General features: G+C 36.3%; 1 protein-coding gene across 6 annotated transcripts in view; it reads left to right on the top strand.

The window, feature by feature from the left end:
• Positions 1 to 17,074, top strand: part of RALGPS2 (Ral GEF with PH domain and SH3 binding motif 2) — a 242,347-nt gene extending 225,273 nt beyond the window's left edge. For all 6 annotated transcript variants that reach the window (XM_050783529.1, XM_050783520.1, XM_050783536.1 and 3 more), the window contains 2 exons: positions 2,313 to 2,404; positions 11,566 to 17,074. In XM_050783529.1, coding sequence (XP_050639486.1) covers positions 2,313 to 2,404; positions 11,566 to 11,595 — 122 coding nt within the window. In that variant the 3' untranslated portion in view covers positions 11,596 to 17,074. The remainder of the gene's footprint in view (positions 1 to 2,312; positions 2,405 to 11,565) is intronic.
• Positions 17,075 to 21,528: the final 4,454 nt, after the last annotated feature.

The following is a 21,528-nucleotide window of genomic DNA, read 5'->3' as shown; positions in this document are numbered from 1 at the left end:
CTCCAGATTTGTTCTTTTTGCTTCGTCTTGCTTCGACTGTGGTGGGCTCTTTTTTGGTTGTATATGAATTTTAGAATTGTTTTTTCTAATTCTGTGAAGAATGATAGGGGTATTTTGATGGCTATTGCATTGAATTTGTAGATTGCTTTTGGCAGTATGGTCATTTTCACAATATTGATTCTATCCATCCATGAGCATGGGATGTGTTTCCATTTGTTTGTGTCATCAGTGATTTTTCTCAGCAGTGTTTTGTAGTTTCCTTGTAGAGATCTTTCGACTCCTTTGTTAGGTATATTCCTAAGTGGTTTTTTTGTTTTATTTTGTAGCTATTATAAAAAGCTTTGAGTTCTTGATTTGATTCTCTGTTTGGTTGCTGTTGGTGTATAAAAGCCTACTCAAAATTTTGAATTCAAAACCCCAGCCTTCTTCCCATGTCAAAGGCATAATTAATGAAATTAAATTTTAAGATGAGAGCATTTTCACTGGATTTAGTTAACAGATTCTTTGTTTTCTTCCGTTTTTCTTAGCTTGCCTAATAGAACTACTTCAGGTAGCCAAAATTTTATGAGGTCTATCTGTACTAATGGTTTTTTGCAGGGGGGGAGTGAGTATGTAAATTGTAGCTGTGACCAGATTAATTGTAGATATGCCTTCTTTTCACATTGACCTAATGTCTGTGTCTGAGTTCAGCAAGTGTAACAATGTTACTTGACTAATTAAACATTTGGTGAAGAAACAATTACTTCGGAAAGTGAAAAAGTTATTTGAGTGTTAGAGTCTCAAGGAAAAGCTGAATAATGCTTAAATATAGTTAGGTTCTTGAGCCATTGAATACAGTTATTAAGGAAAGAATAGAATTCAGCAAAAATTGTGAAATAAAAAGAACTGGCCGGGCGCGGTGGCTCAAGCCTGTAATCTCAGCACTTTGGGAGGCCGAGACGGGTGGATCACGAGGTCAGGAGATCGAGACCATCCTGGCTAACACGGTGAAACCCCGTCTCTATTAAGAAATACAAAAAACTAGCCGGGCGAGGTGGCGGGCGCCTGTAGTCCCAGCTACTCGGGAGGCTGAGGCAGGAGAATGGCGTAAACCCGGGAGGCGGAGCTTGCAGTGAGCTGAGATCCGGCCACTGCACTCCAGCCTGGGTGACAGAGCGAGACTCCGTCTCAAAAAAAAAAAAAAAAAAAAAAAAAAAAGAACTTAGGTCAGTGAAAAAAGGAAATAAAGCTTAATTTAGAGCAGCCTATAGTACATGGATCCTTTCTTTTCTCAACTTATTGCTTCCTCACCTTAATACATGTAACCATTTAAAATATCCTCATTATATGTCAGTCTTGAATTAAAGTCAATATAGGAACTACTAAATACGGACAGCTCAAATGAATTTCTAATTTCTTAAAAGAGAAAAAGTTGCCTCGTAGACTTTCCCCAAGGGCCCTCAGCAGAACTGGAAATCTGTAATAACCTTGACAAATGTCTTGTAACTAAAGACTAAAAGCATAGTCTATCAATGTTATATGACTAATCCTTAATTATACTAAATAGCGAGTGTTTAAGTGTTAAACATGTTGAAGCATTTTGGCATGTTAAAACTTAACATCTACTAATATTTAGGCCGGATGTGGGTGTGGGGACTCATGCCTGTAAATCCCAGCACTTTGGGAGGCCAAGGCAGGCAGATCACTTGAAGTCAAGAATTCAAGACCAGCCTGGCCAACATGGTGAAACTCCGTCTCTACTAAAAATACAGAAAACTTCGCTAGGCATTGTGGTGCACACCTGTAATCCCAGCTTCTTGGGAGGCTGAGGCACAAGAATCTCTTAAAACTGGGAGGCAGAGGTTGCAGTGAGCTGAGATCACGCCACTGTACTCAGCCTGGGTGACAGAGCGAGACTCCATCACAAAAAAAAAAAAAAATCTATTATTTAGATATCTAAGTAGTAAGTATTCAGAACCAATATTCTGCAGTCTTATCCACACAGATTTGAGATGCCACACAGTTATTTTATTTAGGTGTATTTTATTCTTAAGAACATTTAAGGAGACAAAATTATTTCTTCTAATTCATAAGCAGCAAAAGTGACTTTCTGAATATATGATAGCATGTAAATGTGTTGCATCAAGAATTCTTTATTGTATTGGAAATACAATAAAAATAGGAAATACAATAAAATGGAGGTGTTAAGTGAATAGAATTCTAAAACTGAAAACTCTAGTCATGTTTAATTTGTTCATTAATATCTGGCATAAGTATTATGTGTCATTGTCCTTACATTTTTATTATTTCCCCCTTGTTTTGGATAATTTTAGGAAATTCATACAAGTTTCAAGCTGGCAATAGAATGAATGCAATGCTATGGTTTAAGCATTTGAGTGCAGCCTGCCAAAGTAACAAACAACAGGTAAGCATTTCTCCTTAATTCTCAGAATAGTCCATAATTTGGGAATATATGTAAAAGAGTTCCAAGAGAAATAAACAAACTAGTTCTGAGTTAACTAGGAGAATGGTGGTGATTTTATTCTTGTTGACTACAGTTAATAAGACATGAAGGTCTACATTTTAGTGAGGAGCTAGACAATAATCATCAAACAAGTAACAAAATATCAAACAGTCAGAACTATATAAAGAAAACAAAATAGAAGTATGTGATGCAGAGCAATGGGAGTACAGACAACTTTTGATAACATAAAAATCTCCCTGAGGAGATGGTACTGACATGAACCACAAGAAGGAATGAGCTATAAGAAGAGGAGAGCAGAGTACTGTTTAAGGGAAGAGCAAGTACAGGGAGCCTGAAACTGGAACAAGCTTAAGGTGTGTTCAAAGCAGAGAAAGGTAGGCAGTATAGTAGTCAAGAGTATAGTTCTCTAAAGGATAAAAATTAGATGGCATATTAAATTAATAAAAATTATTCAAATTCATCTTTATTTGATCTGTTGACAAATTGATGTGGGTTTCTGTGGTGGTAGTGAAACCAAAAACCATTTGGATTTTATTTGCTTTTATTTTACTGAAACAAAAATGGTCTAATTGAAAGGCTTTCAGCTGCAGAAGAGCAGGAATCCATTGTGTTGTTTTCCCCAAACCTTGTTGCACAGTTAAAGTTGAACCACAGATTGGTAGAGCAGACATAAAAAACATAGCCGCATTTACAGAAATTTATGTAGACTTGTGGAACCAGTTGTTTGTTAAATATATTTGAAAATCATTGACTTAGCATATTGGTAATACAGAAGTACATAGTTAGCTTTATCAGTAAGTAATATTGAATATGATGCACTATATCAGCTTAGAAAGCTTACAGAAGTATTTTTCACCGTGTCATATCAAGATGTAAGTTATTACCCTTTCTTGATCATTTAAACTAAGGCTCCGCCATACAAAATGACCTACATGGGTCACACAAATAAAAAATGGTGGATTCAAACTTTCTTCATCCTTTAAATCCATTCTTTTTGTTTGTTTTTTGACTTTTGGGTTCAGAGGGTACTTGTGCAAGTTTGTTACATGGGTATACTGCGTGTCACTGAGGTTTGGTGTATAAATGATCCCATCACCCAGGTAGCGAGCAGGGTACCCACTGGTTTTTCAACCGTCACCCCTCTCCCACCCTCCCCGCTCTGGTAATGCTCAGCGTCGATTGTTCCCATCTTTGTGTCTAGGTGTATTTAGCTCCCACTTATAAGTGAGAATACAAATACATGCAGTATTTGGTTTTCTGTTCCTGCATTATTTCACTTAGTGGCCTCCAGCTGCATTCATGTTGCTGCCAAGGACATGATTTCACTGTTTTTTAAAAATCACTGTGTAGTACTCCATAGCATATATGTACCACATTTTCTTTATCCAATCCACTGTTGATGGGCACCTAAGTTGATTCCATGTCTTTACTATATAGTGTGTACTGCTGGGATGAACATACATGTGTCTTTTTGGTAGAACAATTTATTTTCCTTTGAGTATATGCTCAGTAATGGAATTGCTGGGTTGAATGGTAGTTGTTTTAAGATCTTTGAGAAATGTCCAAACTGCTTTCCACGGTGGCTGAACTTACATTCCTACCAAGTGTATAAGCATTCCCTTTTCTCTGCAACCTTGCCAACATCTGTTATTTTTTGACTTAGCTATTCTGAGTGGTGTGAGATGGTATCTCATTGCAGTTTTAATTTGCATTTCTCTGGCAGTTAGTGATATTGGGCATTTTTCAAATGCTTGTTGGCCATGTGTATTTCTTCTCTTGAGAAGTGTCTGTTCATGTCCTTTGCCCACTTTTTAATGGAGTTGTCTTTTGCCTGTAAATTTGTTTAAGTTCCTTATAGATTCTAGATATTAGACCTTTTTCAGATACATAGTTTGAAAATATTTTCTCCCCTTCTCTAGGAATGTTGGTTTATTCTGCTGATAGTTTCTTTTGCTGTGCAGAAGCTCGCGAATTAGGTCCTGTTTGTCAGGGTTTGTTTTTGTTGCAACTGCTTTTGGAGTCTTCATCATGAAATCTTTGCCAGGGCCTGTGTCCAGAATGGTGTGTCCTAGGTTATCTTTCAGGGTTTTTATAGTTTTAGGTTTTGCATTTAAGTCTTTAATCCATTTTGAGTTGATTTTTATGTACAGTATAAAGAAGGGATCCAGTTTTAATCTTCTGTATATGGCTATCCAGTTATCCCAGCAGTATGTTGAATAGGGAGTCTTTTCACCATTGCTTGTTTTTGTCAGCTTTGTCAAAGATCAGATGGTGGTAGGTGTGAGGCATTATTTCTGGTCTCTCTATCCTGTTCCATTGATTCTATCCTGTTCCATTGGTATCTGTTTTTGTACCAGTACCATGCTATTTTTTGGTTACTGTAGCCTTGTAGTATAGTTTGAAATCAGGTAGTATAATGCCTCCAGCTTTGTTCTTTTTACTTAGAATTGCTTTGGCTATTTGGGCCTTTTTTTGTTTTGTTTTGTCTTGTTTTGTTTGTTTGTTTTTGTTGTTGTCGTTGTTCCATATGAATTTTAGAATGTTTTTTTCTAATTCTTTGAAGAATGTCGTTGGTAGTTTGATAGGAATAGCATTGAATCTGTAGATTGCTTTGGACAATATGGACATTTAACAGTATTGATTCTTCCAATCCATGAGCATGGAATACTTTTCCCTTTGTTTGTGTCATCTCTGATTACTTTGAGCAATGTTTTGTAATTCTCATAGTAGAGATCTTTCACCTCCTTGATTAGCTGTATCCCTAGGTACTTTTTTCTTTTTGTGGCTATTGTAAATGGAATTGTGTTCTTGATTTGGCTCTCAGTTTGAATGTTACTGGTGTATAGAAATGCTCTTGATTTTTGTACATTGATTTTGTATACTGAGAGTTTGCTGAAGTTGTTTATCAGATCTAGGAGCTTTGGGGGCAGAGACTGGGGTTTTCTAGATATAACATCATATAGTCTGAAGAGAGATGGTTTGACTTCCTCTTTCTATTTGAACGCCTTTTATTTCTCTTGTCTGATTGCTCTGGCTGGGACCTCCAGTAAGTACTATGTTGAATAGGAGTGGTGAAAGTGGGCATCCTTGTTCCAGTTCTATAAGGGAATTCTTCCAGCTTTTGCCCGTTCAGAATGATGTTGCTGTGGGTTTGCCATAGATGACTTTTACTATTTTGAGATATGTTCTTTCAGTGCCTAATTTGTTGAGGGCTTTTAACATGAAAGGGTGTTGAATTTTATCAGAAGCCTTTTTTGCATCTTTTGAGATGATCATATGGTTTTCTATTTTTAATTCTGTTTATGTGGTGAATCACATTTATTGATTTGCATCTGGGAACCAACCTTGCATCTCAGGAGTAAAGTCTACTTGATTGTGGTGAATTAACTTTCTGATATGCTACTGGATTCAGCTTGCTAATATTTTGTTGAGGATTTTTGTGTCTGTGTTCTTCAAGTATATTGACCTGCAGTTCTATTTTTTTCATTGTGTCTCTGCTAGTTTTTGGTATCAGAATGATGTTGGCTTCATGGAATGAGTTAGGGAGGAGTCTTTTCTTTCTCGATTTTTCAGAATGTTTTCAGTAGGATTGGTACTACCTCTTTTTTGTACATCTAGTAGAATTCAACTGTGAAATCTGTCTAGTCCAAGGCTTTTTTGGGTTGGTAGGTTGTTTATTACTGATTCAGTTTTGGAACTCATTATTGGTCTTTTTAGGGATTCAGTTTCTTCCTCATTCAATCTTCGGAGGTTGTGTGTTTCCAGGAATTTATCCATTTCTTTTAGGTTTTCTAGTTTGTGTGCATATAAGTGTTAGTCTGAGGATTTTTTGTATTTCTGTGGAGTCAATTGTATGTCGCCTTTGTAATTTCTGATTGTGATTATTTGGATCTTTTCTCTTACTTTCTTTGTTAATCTTGCTACCAGTCTATCGATCTTGTTTTTTCTTTTAAAGAACCAACTTTTGGTTTCATTGCTCTTTCGTATGCATTTTTGCATCTCAATTTCATTCACTTCTGCTCTGATTTTGGTTCTTTTTTTCTGCTAGCTGTGGGGTTGGTTTCCTTTTGTTTTTCTGGTTCCTCCAGGTGTGATGTTAGGTTGTTAATTTGAGCTCTTTCTAACTTCTTGACATAGGTATTAAGTCTGGTATGTTGTGTCTCTGTTTTCCTTAGTTTTAAATCGTTTTTTGATTTCTCTCATAATTTCATTCTTTACCCAAAAGTCATTTGGAAGAAAGTTAAGTACCATATAATTCTATGGTTTTAAGAAACCTTCTTGGTATTGATTTGTAGTTTTATTGTACTGTAGTGTGAGGGTATGGTTGGTATGATTTCGATTTTTTTGACTATGTTGGCACTTGTTTTATAGCTAAGCATGTGGTTAATCTTAGAGAATGTGTCTTGTGCCAATGAGAAGAATGTATATTCTTGTGTTGTTGAATGAAGTATTCTGTAGATGTCTATTGGATCTAGTTTGTTAAATATTGAGCTTAAGTCCAGAACATTTTTGTTAGTTTTCTGCCTCGGTGATCTGCCTGACACTATCAGTGGGGTGTTGAAGTCTTCCATTGTGTAGTTATCTAAGTAGGTCTCTAAGAACTTGTTTTCTAAATCTAGATGCTCCAATGTTGGGTACATATATCTTTAGCATAGTTTAGTCTTCTAGATGAATTGAACCCTTCGTCATTATGTAATGCCCTTCTTTGTCCTTTTTGACCATTGTTAGTTTATAATCTGTTTTATCTAATATAGGACTAGCAACCCTTGTTCTTTTTTGTTTTCCATTGCTTGATAAGTCTTTCTCCATACCTTTACTTTGAGCCTCTGTGTGTTGTTACATGTGAGATGGTTCTCTTGAAGAAAACAGACAGTTGGGTCTTGCTTCTTTGTCCAGCTTGCCACTTTGCCTTTTTAGCCCATTTACATTCAAGGTTACTATTGATGTGTGAGGATTTAATCCTGTCATCATGTTGTTAGCTGCTTGTTATGTAGACTTCATTGTATAGTTGCTTTATAGTGTCAGTGGACTATATGCTTAAGTGTGTTTTTGTGGTGGCAGTTATTTTTCTTTCATTTCCACAAGTAGCACTCCTTAAAGGACCTCTTGTAAGGCAAGTCTGATGATAGTGAATTCCTTAGTCTTTGCTTGTCTGAAAAGGATTTTCTATCTCCTTCACATATGAAGCTTAGTTTGGTGGGATATGAAATTTTTGGTTGGAATTTGTTTTCTTTAAGGATGCTTAAAAATAGGTCCCCAGCCTCTTCTGGCTTGTAAGGTTTCTACTGAAAGGTCCACTGTTAACCTGATGCGGTTCCCTTTACTGCCCCTTTTCTCAAGCTCCATTTAAGATTTTTTTCTTTTGCATTGACCTTGGAGAATCTGATGATTAAGTGTTTTAGGGATGGTCATCTTGTATAGTATCTTGTGGGGAGTCTATGAATTTCTTGAGTTTGCACATCAACTTCTGTAGCAAGATTGGGATAATTTTTGTGGACTGTTTCCTCAAATACGTTTTCCAGGTTGCTTACTCTCTCTCCTTTTCTTGCAGTAACACCAGTGAGTCATAGGTTTAGTCTCTTTACATAATCCCCTATTTATCAAAGATTTTGCTTATTTTTAAAATTTTTTTCTTTATTGTGGTCTCTGTTAATTTGAAGGAGTACTCTTCGAGTTCTGAGATTCTTTCCTTGGTTTGGTCTATTCTGTTGTTAATGCTTCCAATTGTATTATGAAATTCCTAGGCTGGGCGCTGTGGCTCTCGCCTGTAATCCTAGCACTTTGGGAGGCTGAGGCAGGCAGATCACTTGAGGTCAGGAGTTCGGGACCAGCCTGGCCAATATGGTGAAACCCCGTCTCTACTAAAAATAAAAAAATTAACCGGGCACGTTGGTGCACACCTGTAGTCCCAGCCACTACTGTAGTCCCAGCCACCAGGGAGGCTGAGACAGGAGAATCGCTTGAACCTGGGAGGCAGAGGTTGCAATGAGCTGATATCATGCCAGTGCACTCCAACCTGGGCAACAGAGCAAGACTCCATCTCAAAAAAAAAAAAGAAGAAGAAGGAAAGAAAAGAAAAAGAAATTCCTAGAGTGAATTTTTTAATTCCAGCAGTTCAGTTTGGTTCTTTCTTAAAATGGCTGTGTTGTCTTTCAACTCTTGGATTGTTTTACTGTTTTCCTTAAATTGGGTTTCACTTGCTCCTGTATCTCACTGAGTTTCCTTGCTATTCAGATTCTAAATCCTATGTCTGTCATTTCAGTCATTTCAGTCTGGTTAAGAACCATTGCTGGGAAGCTATTGTAGTTGTCTGAAGGTAAGAAGACACTGTGGTTTTTAGAGTTGCTAGAGTTCTTGCATTGGTTCTTCCTCATCTGTGAGGGCTGATGTTCCTTTATCCTTTGAAGTTGCTGACTTTTGGGTGGTGGTATTTGTTCTTATGTTCTTTATTTCCCTTCAGGGTTCGACTGTGGTCTAAGTTGGGTATAGTCAATTGACTTCTTTTCTGGATGCCTTCAGAGAGCCAAGGTTCAGCTTGGCACTCCTGGGCTGTGTGCTGTAACTCCCAAGGGGCTGGGACCAGGCCGCTGGCTTTTTCCTCTGGCCTCTTGAGGTCAACCACCAGCTGCACTGGGTGGACCAAGGTGCTCCCAGGCTACTGGCAAAACCTCTCCATCAGGGGTTACTGGCAAAAGCACTTCCTCAGGGGTCACTAGTGAAAGTGTTCTGGTAGGTTAGTGGGGGCCACTGGTAAAAGCACTGTGGTGACAGTCACCTGCAAAAGCATTCCAACAGAATAGTGGAAGCTACACTGTGTGCCTGCTCTCATGGGAGTGGCCGAACAGGGACCTTGGAAGGGGCCAGCAGACAACGGGACATGCAGCTCAGACTCACCCTAGTCTCATGGGAAAGACAGCTCTGCTCTCTCCAAATATGATAGTTAACAAAGGTCAGAGCTACCTGGAGGAGTATGAAGGGCCTTGGTGGGTGGGCACCTATGGCCATGTTCCTTTGCAGCTTTCCCCACACCATACCCCCTGTGCTCCATGTAGACCTAAGCTCTGTCTCTGCCAGCTCTCCAGGCAGTTCTCTCTGGTAACTCAAATATCCAGGAGGATCATGGGATCTCCTGCCACTAGGATCCCAGCGGTTTGTGGTGAGAGTGGGCCATTCCACAGTTACTTTACTCACCCCTTCCTTAGGAGCTATTCAGGAATGAGTCCCAGCACTCCATAACCCTGTGCAGGGTTCCTAGCTTCTTTGCTTTTCAACCCTGGTTCTGCATCATCTCTCCACCCACTCTCAGTGCATCCTCTCAGAAGATAGGCTTGGAGTATGCTGGTCTACTAGATACTCAGATCTCTCTTGGTGGGAGAAACTCTTCCCGGCTATGTCTAGTTGGCCATCTTGTCCCGATCCCAAGGCCGATTTTTTTAAATATTGTTGGAATGGGCTTTGTTCTCTCATAATTTTTATTGTTTCAAATATATATGAAACACTAATAGCAGTATTTGGTACCATTTTTAGCAACCTCCATAAAGAACATGAAATGCCATAGAGCAAAAATTATTTTTTTGCCTTGTCAAGTTAGTGTCTGGGGCAGATTGAAAGAAACAGATCTGGCTTTGTCTAGACTAAGCCTTTCAGAATTCACTTCATTTCTATACATTTTCTTTAAATGTAATTTAGGGTATTAAGACTCTCTGTTTTTTTAAATCTCAGATTCCAAGATGAATATAGATAATATATACATATACCAGCTTAAAGGTTCAATTTCTTTTACTGTATTAGTGAGTATTTCTGTGGAACAAGTCAACCAGATGTGTATAAATGTTTGTTTCTATACTTAAAAGAATTAGAACAGTGGCAAATTTATAAGTAGAACCTGTGAAAGTTTTAGTAGAAAACTCTGACTCAAATGCAAAATACCTTAAACCACATTCAGGCAACTTAAAAAGAAATGAACCTTTACTTTACTTAAATATGAGTTTTTTGTTTTTTGTTTTCTGTTTTTTTTTTGAGACAGAGTTTCACTCTTGTTGCACAGCCTAGAGTACAATGATGTGATCTTGGTTCACTGCAACGTCTGCCTCCCAGGTTCAAGCCGTTCTCCTGCCTCAGCCTCCTGAGTAGGTGGGATTACAGGCACTCGCCACACGCCCAGCTAATTTTTGTATTTTCAATAGAGATGGGGTTTCACCATGTTGGCCAGGCTGGTCTTGAACTCCTGACCTCAAGTGATCCGTCTGCCTCAGCCTCCCAAAGTGCTGGGATTACAGGCGTGAGCCACCGTGCCCGGCCAAATTTGAGTTTTTTATAATCAGGCCTGAAAATGTGTACTTTAAGCACTTGAGCATTTGTGTTGTATTTGATTTATAATTCAGTTATGATTATATTGTCCAACATAATTTTTTATTCAGAAGCTGCCACTTGTAAGATATTCATGTTTTTGTGTATAATAGGTTTCAGAGAGAGGTTGCTAAAGTGTGAGAGCTGTTCAACTGTCTTAAGGACAGAAAAGACCACTGACATGTGAATACCTCTACCAGTACAACTTTGGAAAACTGGTTTTGAGGATTTGTTTTAACTAGTGAAACTCTAATAAGGAATTTTGTTCTTCTGTACTTACTTTCATCATGATTTTACAAATAAATTCTTAGTAATGTTTGTTATAAAATTATTTTTGCTGATTTTAAAAATGTGCACCTAGGAATTTTTGTAATATGTAATGAGAAAATAAATAATGACAAGTGTATCTGGAATCTCACCCTACCAGAGTCATAGTCTTGCTCTATTCATTTATTCATTCAGTAAACGTATACTGAGCCCCCTGTGTTAGACAAGAAAGATACTGTCTCTGCCCCTTCTCCTGTATAGATGTCATTTTACTAGAAAGACTATTAACTCATTGCAGTGATTTTCTCTTGAAAATGTTCTAGCATGTTAATTATTCATAAACTATTGAAGCTCCTTATATCAAGTTCCTTTTAAAAGATACTTAAGTGGAAAGATTTAGGCTTGCCTAAATAACAAGGAAAGATAAGAAATACTCCTTTGAAAAACAACTTTTAAACTCAGTTTTTAATGCTTATATTTTTTAGGTTCCTACAAACTTGATGACTTTTGAGTAGAAGCCTGAGAAAAAAAAAGAGAGGTGAACTATTGCTTCTATGTGAGCATGGGGACCTGATAAAAGAGCGCCAGCTATAAACCATCCTGTGCCAGGAAGAGCCCAGCGGCTCTGTCTCAGTCTTTGGAATTCTGAACCAAAAAAGCACTAATTTCAGGGAATGAATTGAGATATTCCCAGAGAACAAATTGGAGTTGCAGAACAAACTGCCATGAACCATGCTTCTTGTCTCAGAACTGACCTGTGGAAACCACTGCCTTAAAAGAATGAAAGGAAAACCAACATGAAACACCAAATAGTGTGTGTGAATCTTCTGGCGGTGCTGTGCTTGGAATAGATCGTAGCTAATTTGCATTTCTTTTAACTTTGTAATAATTTTAGAGGGGGGAATTGCCTTTTTTAGATATACTTTAAAAAGGAAAAACGTATTCTTGCGGATTCCATCAGGAGCTGGTTTTGAACCGAGGTGAAGAGACTTAGCAGGGATTGTACCAGCAGCCCACCTGCAAGGTTTGTTCTCCCTCTGGTAGTCTGCAGCCTCACTGGCTTTCTCACAGCAAGAGTGTAGGAATGAGAAGTGTTAGTCATGTGAGTTGTTGGGTTTGTTTGAGATTGGGTGGGGGTGTTTGTTTTGTTTTGGATGAGGGGAGAATTTTTTAAACACTAAACTTCTGAAATGTAGTACTGTAAGGGGAACATTATTTCCTGCAGGAGGTACAAAGGCTGAGTGTTCATTTGCCAGACACTTTTTTTTAAGTAGGTTCCAGAAAACATGGTTTTTTCTAACTAGGGTTAAAGTTTAGCTTTCTATATGAATTCATTGTTGGACCACGGATCTGCTTAAGTAAAGAACTATAATCCCAACCTAAATTTTCTGAGATTTTACAATGATTAGATCTTTTCCCAAGTTAATTGGATTTTCCCTTCTCCCAGTCACAGGTGGTTTTTATCATCAAGACACATTGATATTTTGTCAGGATATTTTCTTTACAGTGTTTAATGTGCATAATGCCAGTTATTTTTTTATTATTCATTTTCTCTTCTTGTTCAATATGAGATACAGGATCATATTTGTTTAAAAGGTAACACATATAGATGTACGTATGTATTTTGTTATAAGACATACAGAATAATTTTAAGAGGGATAAAGGTGAAAATGTCAGATTCTGGAAATTTTGAGTATCTAAACTTTATACTTCTTGTGTGATTTACCATAAACATACCAAAACATTTTTCTGAAAATTTACTGTAGTAGGTCTCTGACTTGAAGCCACATTTTGTCAGTAGTTGACCAAGCAGTTTTATGAGAACTCTTCTATGCAATAATGCATTTAATTTCTAAAGTAAATGTCAAATTATTTTAAAAAAAAGTTTGAAGGTGAGATGCCTTAGAATTTTAACGAACAATGACACTCAAACAAAGGCTATGTGTTGAATGTTATAAACTCTTGAGACATAATAAATTTTAGCAGTGGCCCAGAGTAAGGTAATGCTTTGTGACCGATATCTACTAATAGACATCTGTTACTTTGGGCTTCACATAAAATTTCTCACATTCATATTCTTAGAGAATTTTATACTTTTTTATTATAAGTATTTTGCCCTTGAGTCCATGAAACTTCAATCGAAAATATTGCTTATACAATAAATAGCTTAAAATCCATCCAAAGGAAAAGAGAAGAGCTTTTTTTGAGTGTTAAGTTTTTTAATTTAGTTTTACGTTTGGAAAAGATGTTAAGAGTTCAAATATGCTTCTTGTATAGCAGAAATACCATTATTTCTGGGGGTTAGTGACGTAGGCTGGAGAGGGCAAAAGTTTCTTGTGCTGAATGATTTTTCAATTAATGCTCTAAGCTTAACCCATGTTGGGTAATAGAAAGGCACCACCTGCTTAGCCAGCAGTATTACTACGTAGACCTTGCACATCTTACTTTTGTTTTGCATTTTTTTTTAATTTCTTAATTTGTTTATTTCTCTTCAGAAATAGTGTTTTTAACAGTGTATGTGCTTTTTTAAAAAGTATTGTGAATGAGAACCCTGTGGATTTTTTTTTATTTCATTTGTTTGTCATAAATAAGCTAACGTAGACATATTGTAGGTTAACCATATCTGGGGAAATATGCAGTTGGAAGTCAGAGCCTGACATCACATAGTTTTGCCAAAGGGAGAGAGCTAAGCTGGAAGATGTGTTTGATATTTTCAGCTCTAAACATTAATGGATGCTTGCTTTGAATAATATAGTGTTCAAATTTGGTTAATAGTTTGTAGATAGACTTGTGGCCTCGGACTGACTAAATTTCTTAACAGTGAAGAAGTCATTGTTGTTTTTCTGTCTTTAAAATTTATTCATTCAAAAAATTAGGCATTGCTTTTTAAGATTATTTTAGCATTTGAAGTAAATTGAGAACAGAAAAGTGAGTTAAAATAGTGTAGGTGAATTTTTTATCTATAATTCACCAAATAATAACTGATAATAATTCAAAGAAAATATGTTACCAAAATATATTAAATATTTAGATAGTTCATTCGTGGGAAGATGAATCTTCTTATTAAGCCTACCCTCAATTGTAAATAAGTGACTCAAAAGCTCAAAATGTTCATCAGCATTAAGGTCATTTGTTTCGCCGTTAGCCAAGAAGAACTCATTAGAAATTCAGTTGTAATTTAAATTTAAGCCTGTTTATGATAAGCGTAATGATTGGCATGTTATACAGCCTGTGAAAATAACTACAGAATGACCTTCCAGAGCACTGTTTTTGGCCTCATGCCCGCTCTGTTCAGGCTCTGCTGTTTTTCAGAATATGATTTTTACCTCCAGACAGTAAGAATTGAACAAGAACTGATCAAACACACCTTCCTATTTTGTTTTCTTCACTATGTAAATATTATTTGGGTAAACATTACAAAAAGGGATCCAAACAATTTGAATTTCAGTATTTTTTTCTCCCTGGGCATGTGCTTCAATTTCAAATATTTTTTCTGTGTGGAAAATGCCAGGTAACTATTGCACTACCTTCTATGTGGACTGTGTTGGTATTGGTTCTTAATGTATATCAAAAGTCAGGGTGTTTATAACTGCAAAGTTTGTGTAAGTGGCTTTATTCCTCTTCTAGAAGATTTATGAGGAGCCTAGGAAGCACTATTGGTACAGGAGGAAAAAAGAATGGAAAACATGTTTACAGACTCCTTATGAGCTTAAACTGGGGCCCTCAAAGAGCAACCTGTTGATCTTTTGGCCAAATGACTTGAGCATAAGTCTTTTATTTCTTTTTGAAGTTAAATTGTAAGCTGTATACCTTTACTACTGAAAACAAAACTATAGGGCATCATACTAATCGAAAATCAATAGTAACAGGTTTAATCCATTGGCTTTTTAAATGAATAGATCTAGTATTGATTTCCTTCCTGTTTTTTTGAGGCACATTCCTTTACAACCAGTTTTTAAACCACCACGTAATCATCTTCTGCAAACAAGGGGTACCAGTGTTGCCTAACAGAAGATAATCTTTAATAAAGTAAATCCTCTGTTTCAAAGGCTTTTGAAATAATTGGATCCCTTTTTGAAAATGAAGATGAGTTTAACTGTGTCCAGGTGGAATAATAATACTGCTGTTGCATGAGATGATACAAAGCAAGTGATGAGGTTGGTCTGACTTCTTTAGTGACCTTTTAGGGTTTGCTTTTATTTTCTCTCTTTTGTATTATTTCTTTCAAACATAGTAAATATATGATTTTGCAGCCAGAGTAGTATTCTGTTTTTTCTAAGCTTTGAGATACAAATATTGCTATTTTATTGCATTGATGATGAATTACTTTCCATGTGAACCTTTTCAAAATGATTTAAGTACCTTTGATTTTGCTCCACTAAAAATGGCTTGTGTCTAAAATGACATTTTTTTCCCCCAATTTGGAGGGTTCTAATGAAAGAGTTCCAGGCATAAAAACTCTTTTGCTTATTGAAAGCAATTTGATTACACCTTTGTCTCAAGTTTTAGTGGGGAGAAAATTTGGTCAGTGCCTTATTATTTGAAGAGCAATTTTAGGGCATCAAATATGACAATAATCATGTGCCCTCTTGCTCCTCTTATTTCAGGAGTGTGTGCTATCCCTCTCTCCACCAGCTTAATCTTTCTCACCCCAAGTCTAACAAAGTCTTTACAGAAACCTCTGTAGGTAATTGTTTCAGTCCTCCTTGGTTTTTGAGTCTTTTTAAACAAGCTCCCACCCTGCTTCTGTCCTTTTAGAGTAGAAGATTAAAAATAAACCCACCCCAGTCAACCTGTAGATAAGCACTCTTAAAAACGAATTTGAAGAGCACTCTTCAGCCAAGTTCGGTTTTATTTTGTTGTTAATGTTTTGAGCATACATTTAATTGTAAGGCCTTTTGGAAAAGCCCTAAAAGAATAAGATACAACCAGAAATACTTGAGTTTTGTTAAATGTACTGAAATCTTGTAATAAAAATCCCTTTGGCCAGAAATGAGATTTATTTCCATTTATTTTTGCATTTAAGTAACACTCAAACAAGTAGTCACTTAACCTGCCAGTTATTATTTTCTTGAAAATATGCAAGAAAGTAAAAATATCTTATATAAATTAAAAGAAAGTTAAGAGATTAAGCTAGTTTTCTCAGTGAAAGCAAAGCTTGGAAATATTTTTCTTCTCTCAGATTATTGGGAGACCTGGAGCTACCGGATGTTAACCTGAGTCAAGATGTTCTTTTCACATTTTTTTAAAGGGCTAGTATGTTCTACAGTAGGCAAGTAGTCATTCAAGCCAAGTGAAAGAGTTAACTGGTCCTTGAGGATTGTTAGCAGAATTTGAATTTTGACCCTGGCCATTTGTACTACAGAAGTGATGGTGGGATTAAAAGAATACATAATTACAGTGTTTCGGGATTGGGCTCTTTTTTGTCTTAATAGAAAAGCAGAAACTTCATAAATATTAGCCGTGCTTTAGATACCAGATAACAAATATTGTTTCCCCTGAAGATATGACCTACTAGAACTACTCACATATATATATAGTCCAGTCATTACTAACTTAATAGTTATGGTGAAACAGCTGATAATAAGTCAGCAGACTCTCAAGAGTTTCTGTACCTTGATTATTGACAAATTCATTGTTTTACATCCTACCGAAGTACATGTGTGTGGGGAAGGGGTGGGGAACTGGTTCACAATATAATCTAAAGGAGATCAAACATCTGTAGGGACAGGTACCCAGTGATAATAATATATCTGAAAACACAAGCCATTTTTATTCTTTATCCCAATTAACTTGAGGTACTCTAATGATGAAGCACTCGATTGCACTATGACCTCCTTGAGTGATGTGCAGCTTGGTTCCTCTCTCACTTTTTGTTTCTTTTTAATGTGCAAATGTGAGTGTGCGATCTTCAGTGTGTCTGCATAAGCTAACTTAAAATGAATTTAAGTACAGTTTTCTGAAATATTTCTATTGAAATAAATTACTTAAAATCGTAGATTGTGTGAGGATGTTTCTGTTACTGTATTTGCATTTTTATCATTAACTTTTAAGGTGCAAATAAACTTTAAGTTGATTTTTTCCCCTTTCTAAGGTAGTCAGCAAGGCTATTGTTGGTACAGGGAAAGTTCTGAAAAAACTTTAGTTACTCTTCTCTAGCCCAAGACAAGAATGTGCCACCTCGCATGTGGACAAATGGGGTTGTGGGGAATAGAGAGTAAGGGCAGAACATTTCCAACTACATCTCCCACTCTGAGTATGTGATACGATAGCAGTAGTCCCCAAAGAGGCTCTCTTTGCTAATACATAACATTTTTTTTCTTTTTACCATTTCTGAAAACAATCCATCTTCCAACCCATGGAGCTTTAATTTGGAAGAGGTACAGAAACACCTGTGTGGAGTCTGCTGTAGGCTTTTGGCTGGGTATTAGTTATGCTTGAGGATTCCACTTTAGCTTAGCCACTGCATGGTTTAGGAACCCCCATCCAAGACAAGCCCAATATTTCGGCAAACCGTAATTCAGTTTTCAGCAGTTTTCTCACCTCCATAGTGCCCTTTGAAAATTCTCACTGTCCCTTTGCTTGCACCAAAAGAGGAGAATGACACTTCTTTGATGGGGCCAACCTGTCGTTACCTCATCTAGTACCACCTTTGTCATACGTCAGTTTCCCATGTATGCAGAATTTCCTAGGTCCCCTTTCCTATTTCAATAGTTGTTTGTCCCAACCAATACCATATTTTCTTCATTACTATGTAGCTGTATAAGTTGGTATCTGGTGAGCTAATTGTATGTTCTTCAAAATTACCTTAGCTCTTCTTGATTTTGTCTTTGCTGTAAATTCTGGGATCAGTTTGTTATGCTCCATGAAAACACTGTTGTTATTTTTATTGAAATTACTTTGGATTTATAGGTTAATTTGAGAATTAACAGTTTTGAAAAATTTACTCCTTTCATCTGTAAACATGTCTCTCCATTTATTTAGGGTTTTTAATGTCCTTCAGTAGTGCTTTACAGTTTTCTCCCGAGTAGTCTCTTAACATTTTTTATTAGTTCATGTCTGTTAGTTTTTCTTTCTATTGTGAATACGACGTTTTTGTTACATTTCCTCATTGATTATTGTGTATAGGAATGTCATTGGTCTTTATGTTGATCCTTACATCTAGCAACTTTGTTGAACTCCCTCACCTAGTTATAATGGTTTGTCCAGAGATCTGTTGGAATTATATTAGCGGCAAATAAGAATAGTTGTGTCTTCCTTTCCAATCTTTGTACCTTTTTTTCTTGTTTTACCCTTCTTTGGCTAGGACTCCAGTACAATATTGGATTAGAAACAGTGGTAGAATGCCAAAGAACTTAATTACCCAGTCTCCTCAGAAAACCTCAGAATATAACACAGCCCTAGAATGAACCCCAAGTATGTTCTAGTGTAGCCCAAGTATAATCTTTATTGTATTTTTAGGCCAACCATCCACTTAAATTTCTCCTTTTTCTTGTAAAGTATGTTTATAGTCTTAGGCAGAAAATAAGTGGCATTTGCTCTCAGCCACCACTTACCAGTCAAAACTAAATAAAATAGTGGGTCACAGGGATATTGCAAAATTTAGAGTATCTGCGTGTAATTAATTTTCTTACTCTATGTAACTGATTCTCAACTGGAAGTGATTTTGTCCCCTAGGAGATACTTGTCAGTGTCGACAGACATTTTTGGTTGTCACAACTGGGAGAGGGTTCTTCTGGCATCTAGTAGGTAGAGAGGTAAGGGATGCTGCTAAACATCCTACGGTGTACAGGCTACCCCCCAACAAAGAATTATCTGTTCCAAAATGTCAATAATGCCAAGGTTGTGAAATCCTGCTCTATGTGAGTGACTTATTGTATCTCATAAGTTGAATATATTGAGCTTGGTTGTAGGAAAGAGTTCAGTTAACTTTTCCCTGGAAGTTAACCTTTCTTACAGAAGTTTAACCTACTGGCCAGAGGGGATAAATTAATAGAATGGGAATATATTCATGGCCTGGACCATAATGTGTTATTCTTCAAGTATTTGTTGAGTTAAAAGCTACATGTTTCAACCTAAAATAGATTTTAGGGGACATTCTAAATAGTGCAGACCTGCAGATACGTTTGTCTACCTCTGTGTGATTATTCCAAGTCTGAAAAGATAACCCCAATAGCAGTAGGACAAAATAGGTTATCAATATGTCAGGCTGCATTGTTTATTTGACTAATCTGAGCTTTAATTAAACCAGAAGCTATTTACTTTTTGTTCTTAGAATAGTGTTATATCCACATTATAAAAAGTTCAATTACAGAATAACTATAGAGTAAAAAATGCATGTCTCACCTATCAAATTCCCATCTCCAAATTTAATAAAAACATCTGTCTTTGACTCAATTCCTGTAATCCTAGCCTAGTTTCTTTCAGTCTCAGGCTCTGAAGGTTGATTTTTCACTTTCCTCAAACCTTTGCTCAATCTAAGACCCTTAACATATACTCTAGTGCTGTCAGAGCTAAAAGCATAAAAATAATAGTCCTTACTCCACATAGACTTGTGATGCAGTGGTTACATTATTTTTTATTTGGTCGAATTAGCTGTAAAAATGATTATAAGAGAGTACTTAGAACAAATATATGCCAACAAATTGAATAACCTAGAAAATGGACAAATTTCCAGAAACTCAAAATGTACCAAGATAAAATCACAAAGAACATCTGAAGAGACCTATAACTAGTAAGGAGCTTATGGATCAGTAATCAGAAACCTCCCAAAAAAGAAAGACCATGAACCTGATGGCTTCATGGTGAATGATAAAACATTTAAAGACAAATTAGTACCAATCCTTCTAAAATTTTTGCAAAAAATTAAAGCTGAGGGAACACTTCCTAATTTATTCTATGAGGCTAGCATTATCGTGATACCAAAGTCAGACACAGACACTGCAAGAAAACCACAGACCAATATCTATTATGAGCAATTTATGCAGAAATACTTAACAAAACACAATAGTTTTACTTTCAGCAGCATATTACAAGGATTATGTAACATGACTGAGTGGGATTTATTCCTGAAATGCAAGGATGGTTCAACATGAAAATCAATGTAATACACCATATTAACAGAATGAAGGAAAAAAATCTCAGGGGATGCAGAAAAAGTGTTTGACAAAATTCAACACCCTTTCATGATTAAAAAAATAATAACAACAAACTAATAGATTCTACCTCAACATAATAAAAGCCATATATGGAAAACCTACAGCAAATACACTGAATGGTGAAAGACTGAAAGCTTTTCCTCTGAGATCAGGAACAAAGCAAGAATGTACACTTTCACCGCTTCTATTGAACATGGTACTGGAAGTTCTAGCCATAATTGGAAAGGGAAAGATAAAATTATCTCTGTTCACAGATGATATGATTGTATATGTAGAAAACCCTAAAGATTACACATACACACTATTAGAACAAATAAATGAACCCAGCAAAGTAGCAGGATACAAAGTCAACACAAAAGTCAGTCACATTTCTATATGCTAACAATGAGCTATCTGAAAATTACAAAATTCCGTTTACTAAAGCATCAAAAAGAATAAAATAGGAACTAACTTAACCAAAGAGGTAAAATATTTGTGCAATGAAAACTGTAAAACATTGCCAAAAAAAATTAAAGGCAAATAAATGGAAACATATCGCCTGCTCCTGGATTGAAAGACAATATTGTTAAGATGTCAGTACTACCCAAATCGATGTATAGATTCAGTGCAATCCCTATTATAGTGTTTTCTACAGAAATAGAAAAATAGAAAACCCCATTCTAAAATTCATATGGAATCTCAAGGAACCCCTAATAACCAAAACATCTTTAAAAAGAACAAAGCTGGAAGACTTATTTTCTGATTTCAAAACTTACTACAAAGCTACAGTAATCAAAGTACTGTGGTACTAGCGTAAAAACATAAACCTACAGGATAGAGTAGAGAGCCTAGAAATAAACCCTCGCATATATGGTCAAATGATTTTTGACAGGGTGCCAAGACACCCATAAGGAAAGGAGTCTTTTCAAATGGCGCTGGGGAACTGTATATCCACATGCAAAAGAATGAAGTTGGATGCTTACCTAACACTGTATACAAAAATTAACTCAAAATGAATCAAAGACCTTAATGTAAGACCTGGGTCTATAAGTCTTACTGAAGATGACATAGGGCAAAAGCTTCACATCATTGAAATTGGCAGTGACTTTATAGATATGACACTAAAGGCACAGGCAACAAATTGGACTTAATGAAAATTTAAGATGTGTGTCATGGACAATATAAACAGTAAGAAAGCCACCCACAGAACGGGAGAAGGCATATGCAAATCATCTAGCTGATAAGGGATTAATACCCAGAATGTATAGAGAACTGAAACTCAGCAACAGAAATAATTCAGAAATGGGCAGA

This window comes from Macaca thibetana, chromosome 1, assembly GCF_024542745.1.
Source record: "Macaca thibetana thibetana isolate TM-01 chromosome 1, ASM2454274v1, whole genome shotgun sequence".
Taxonomy (NCBI): domain Eukaryota; kingdom Metazoa; phylum Chordata; class Mammalia; order Primates; family Cercopithecidae; genus Macaca; species Macaca thibetana.
The sequence above is the reverse complement of the archived record's forward strand: the minus strand, read 5'-3'. Positions and strand labels throughout refer to the sequence as shown.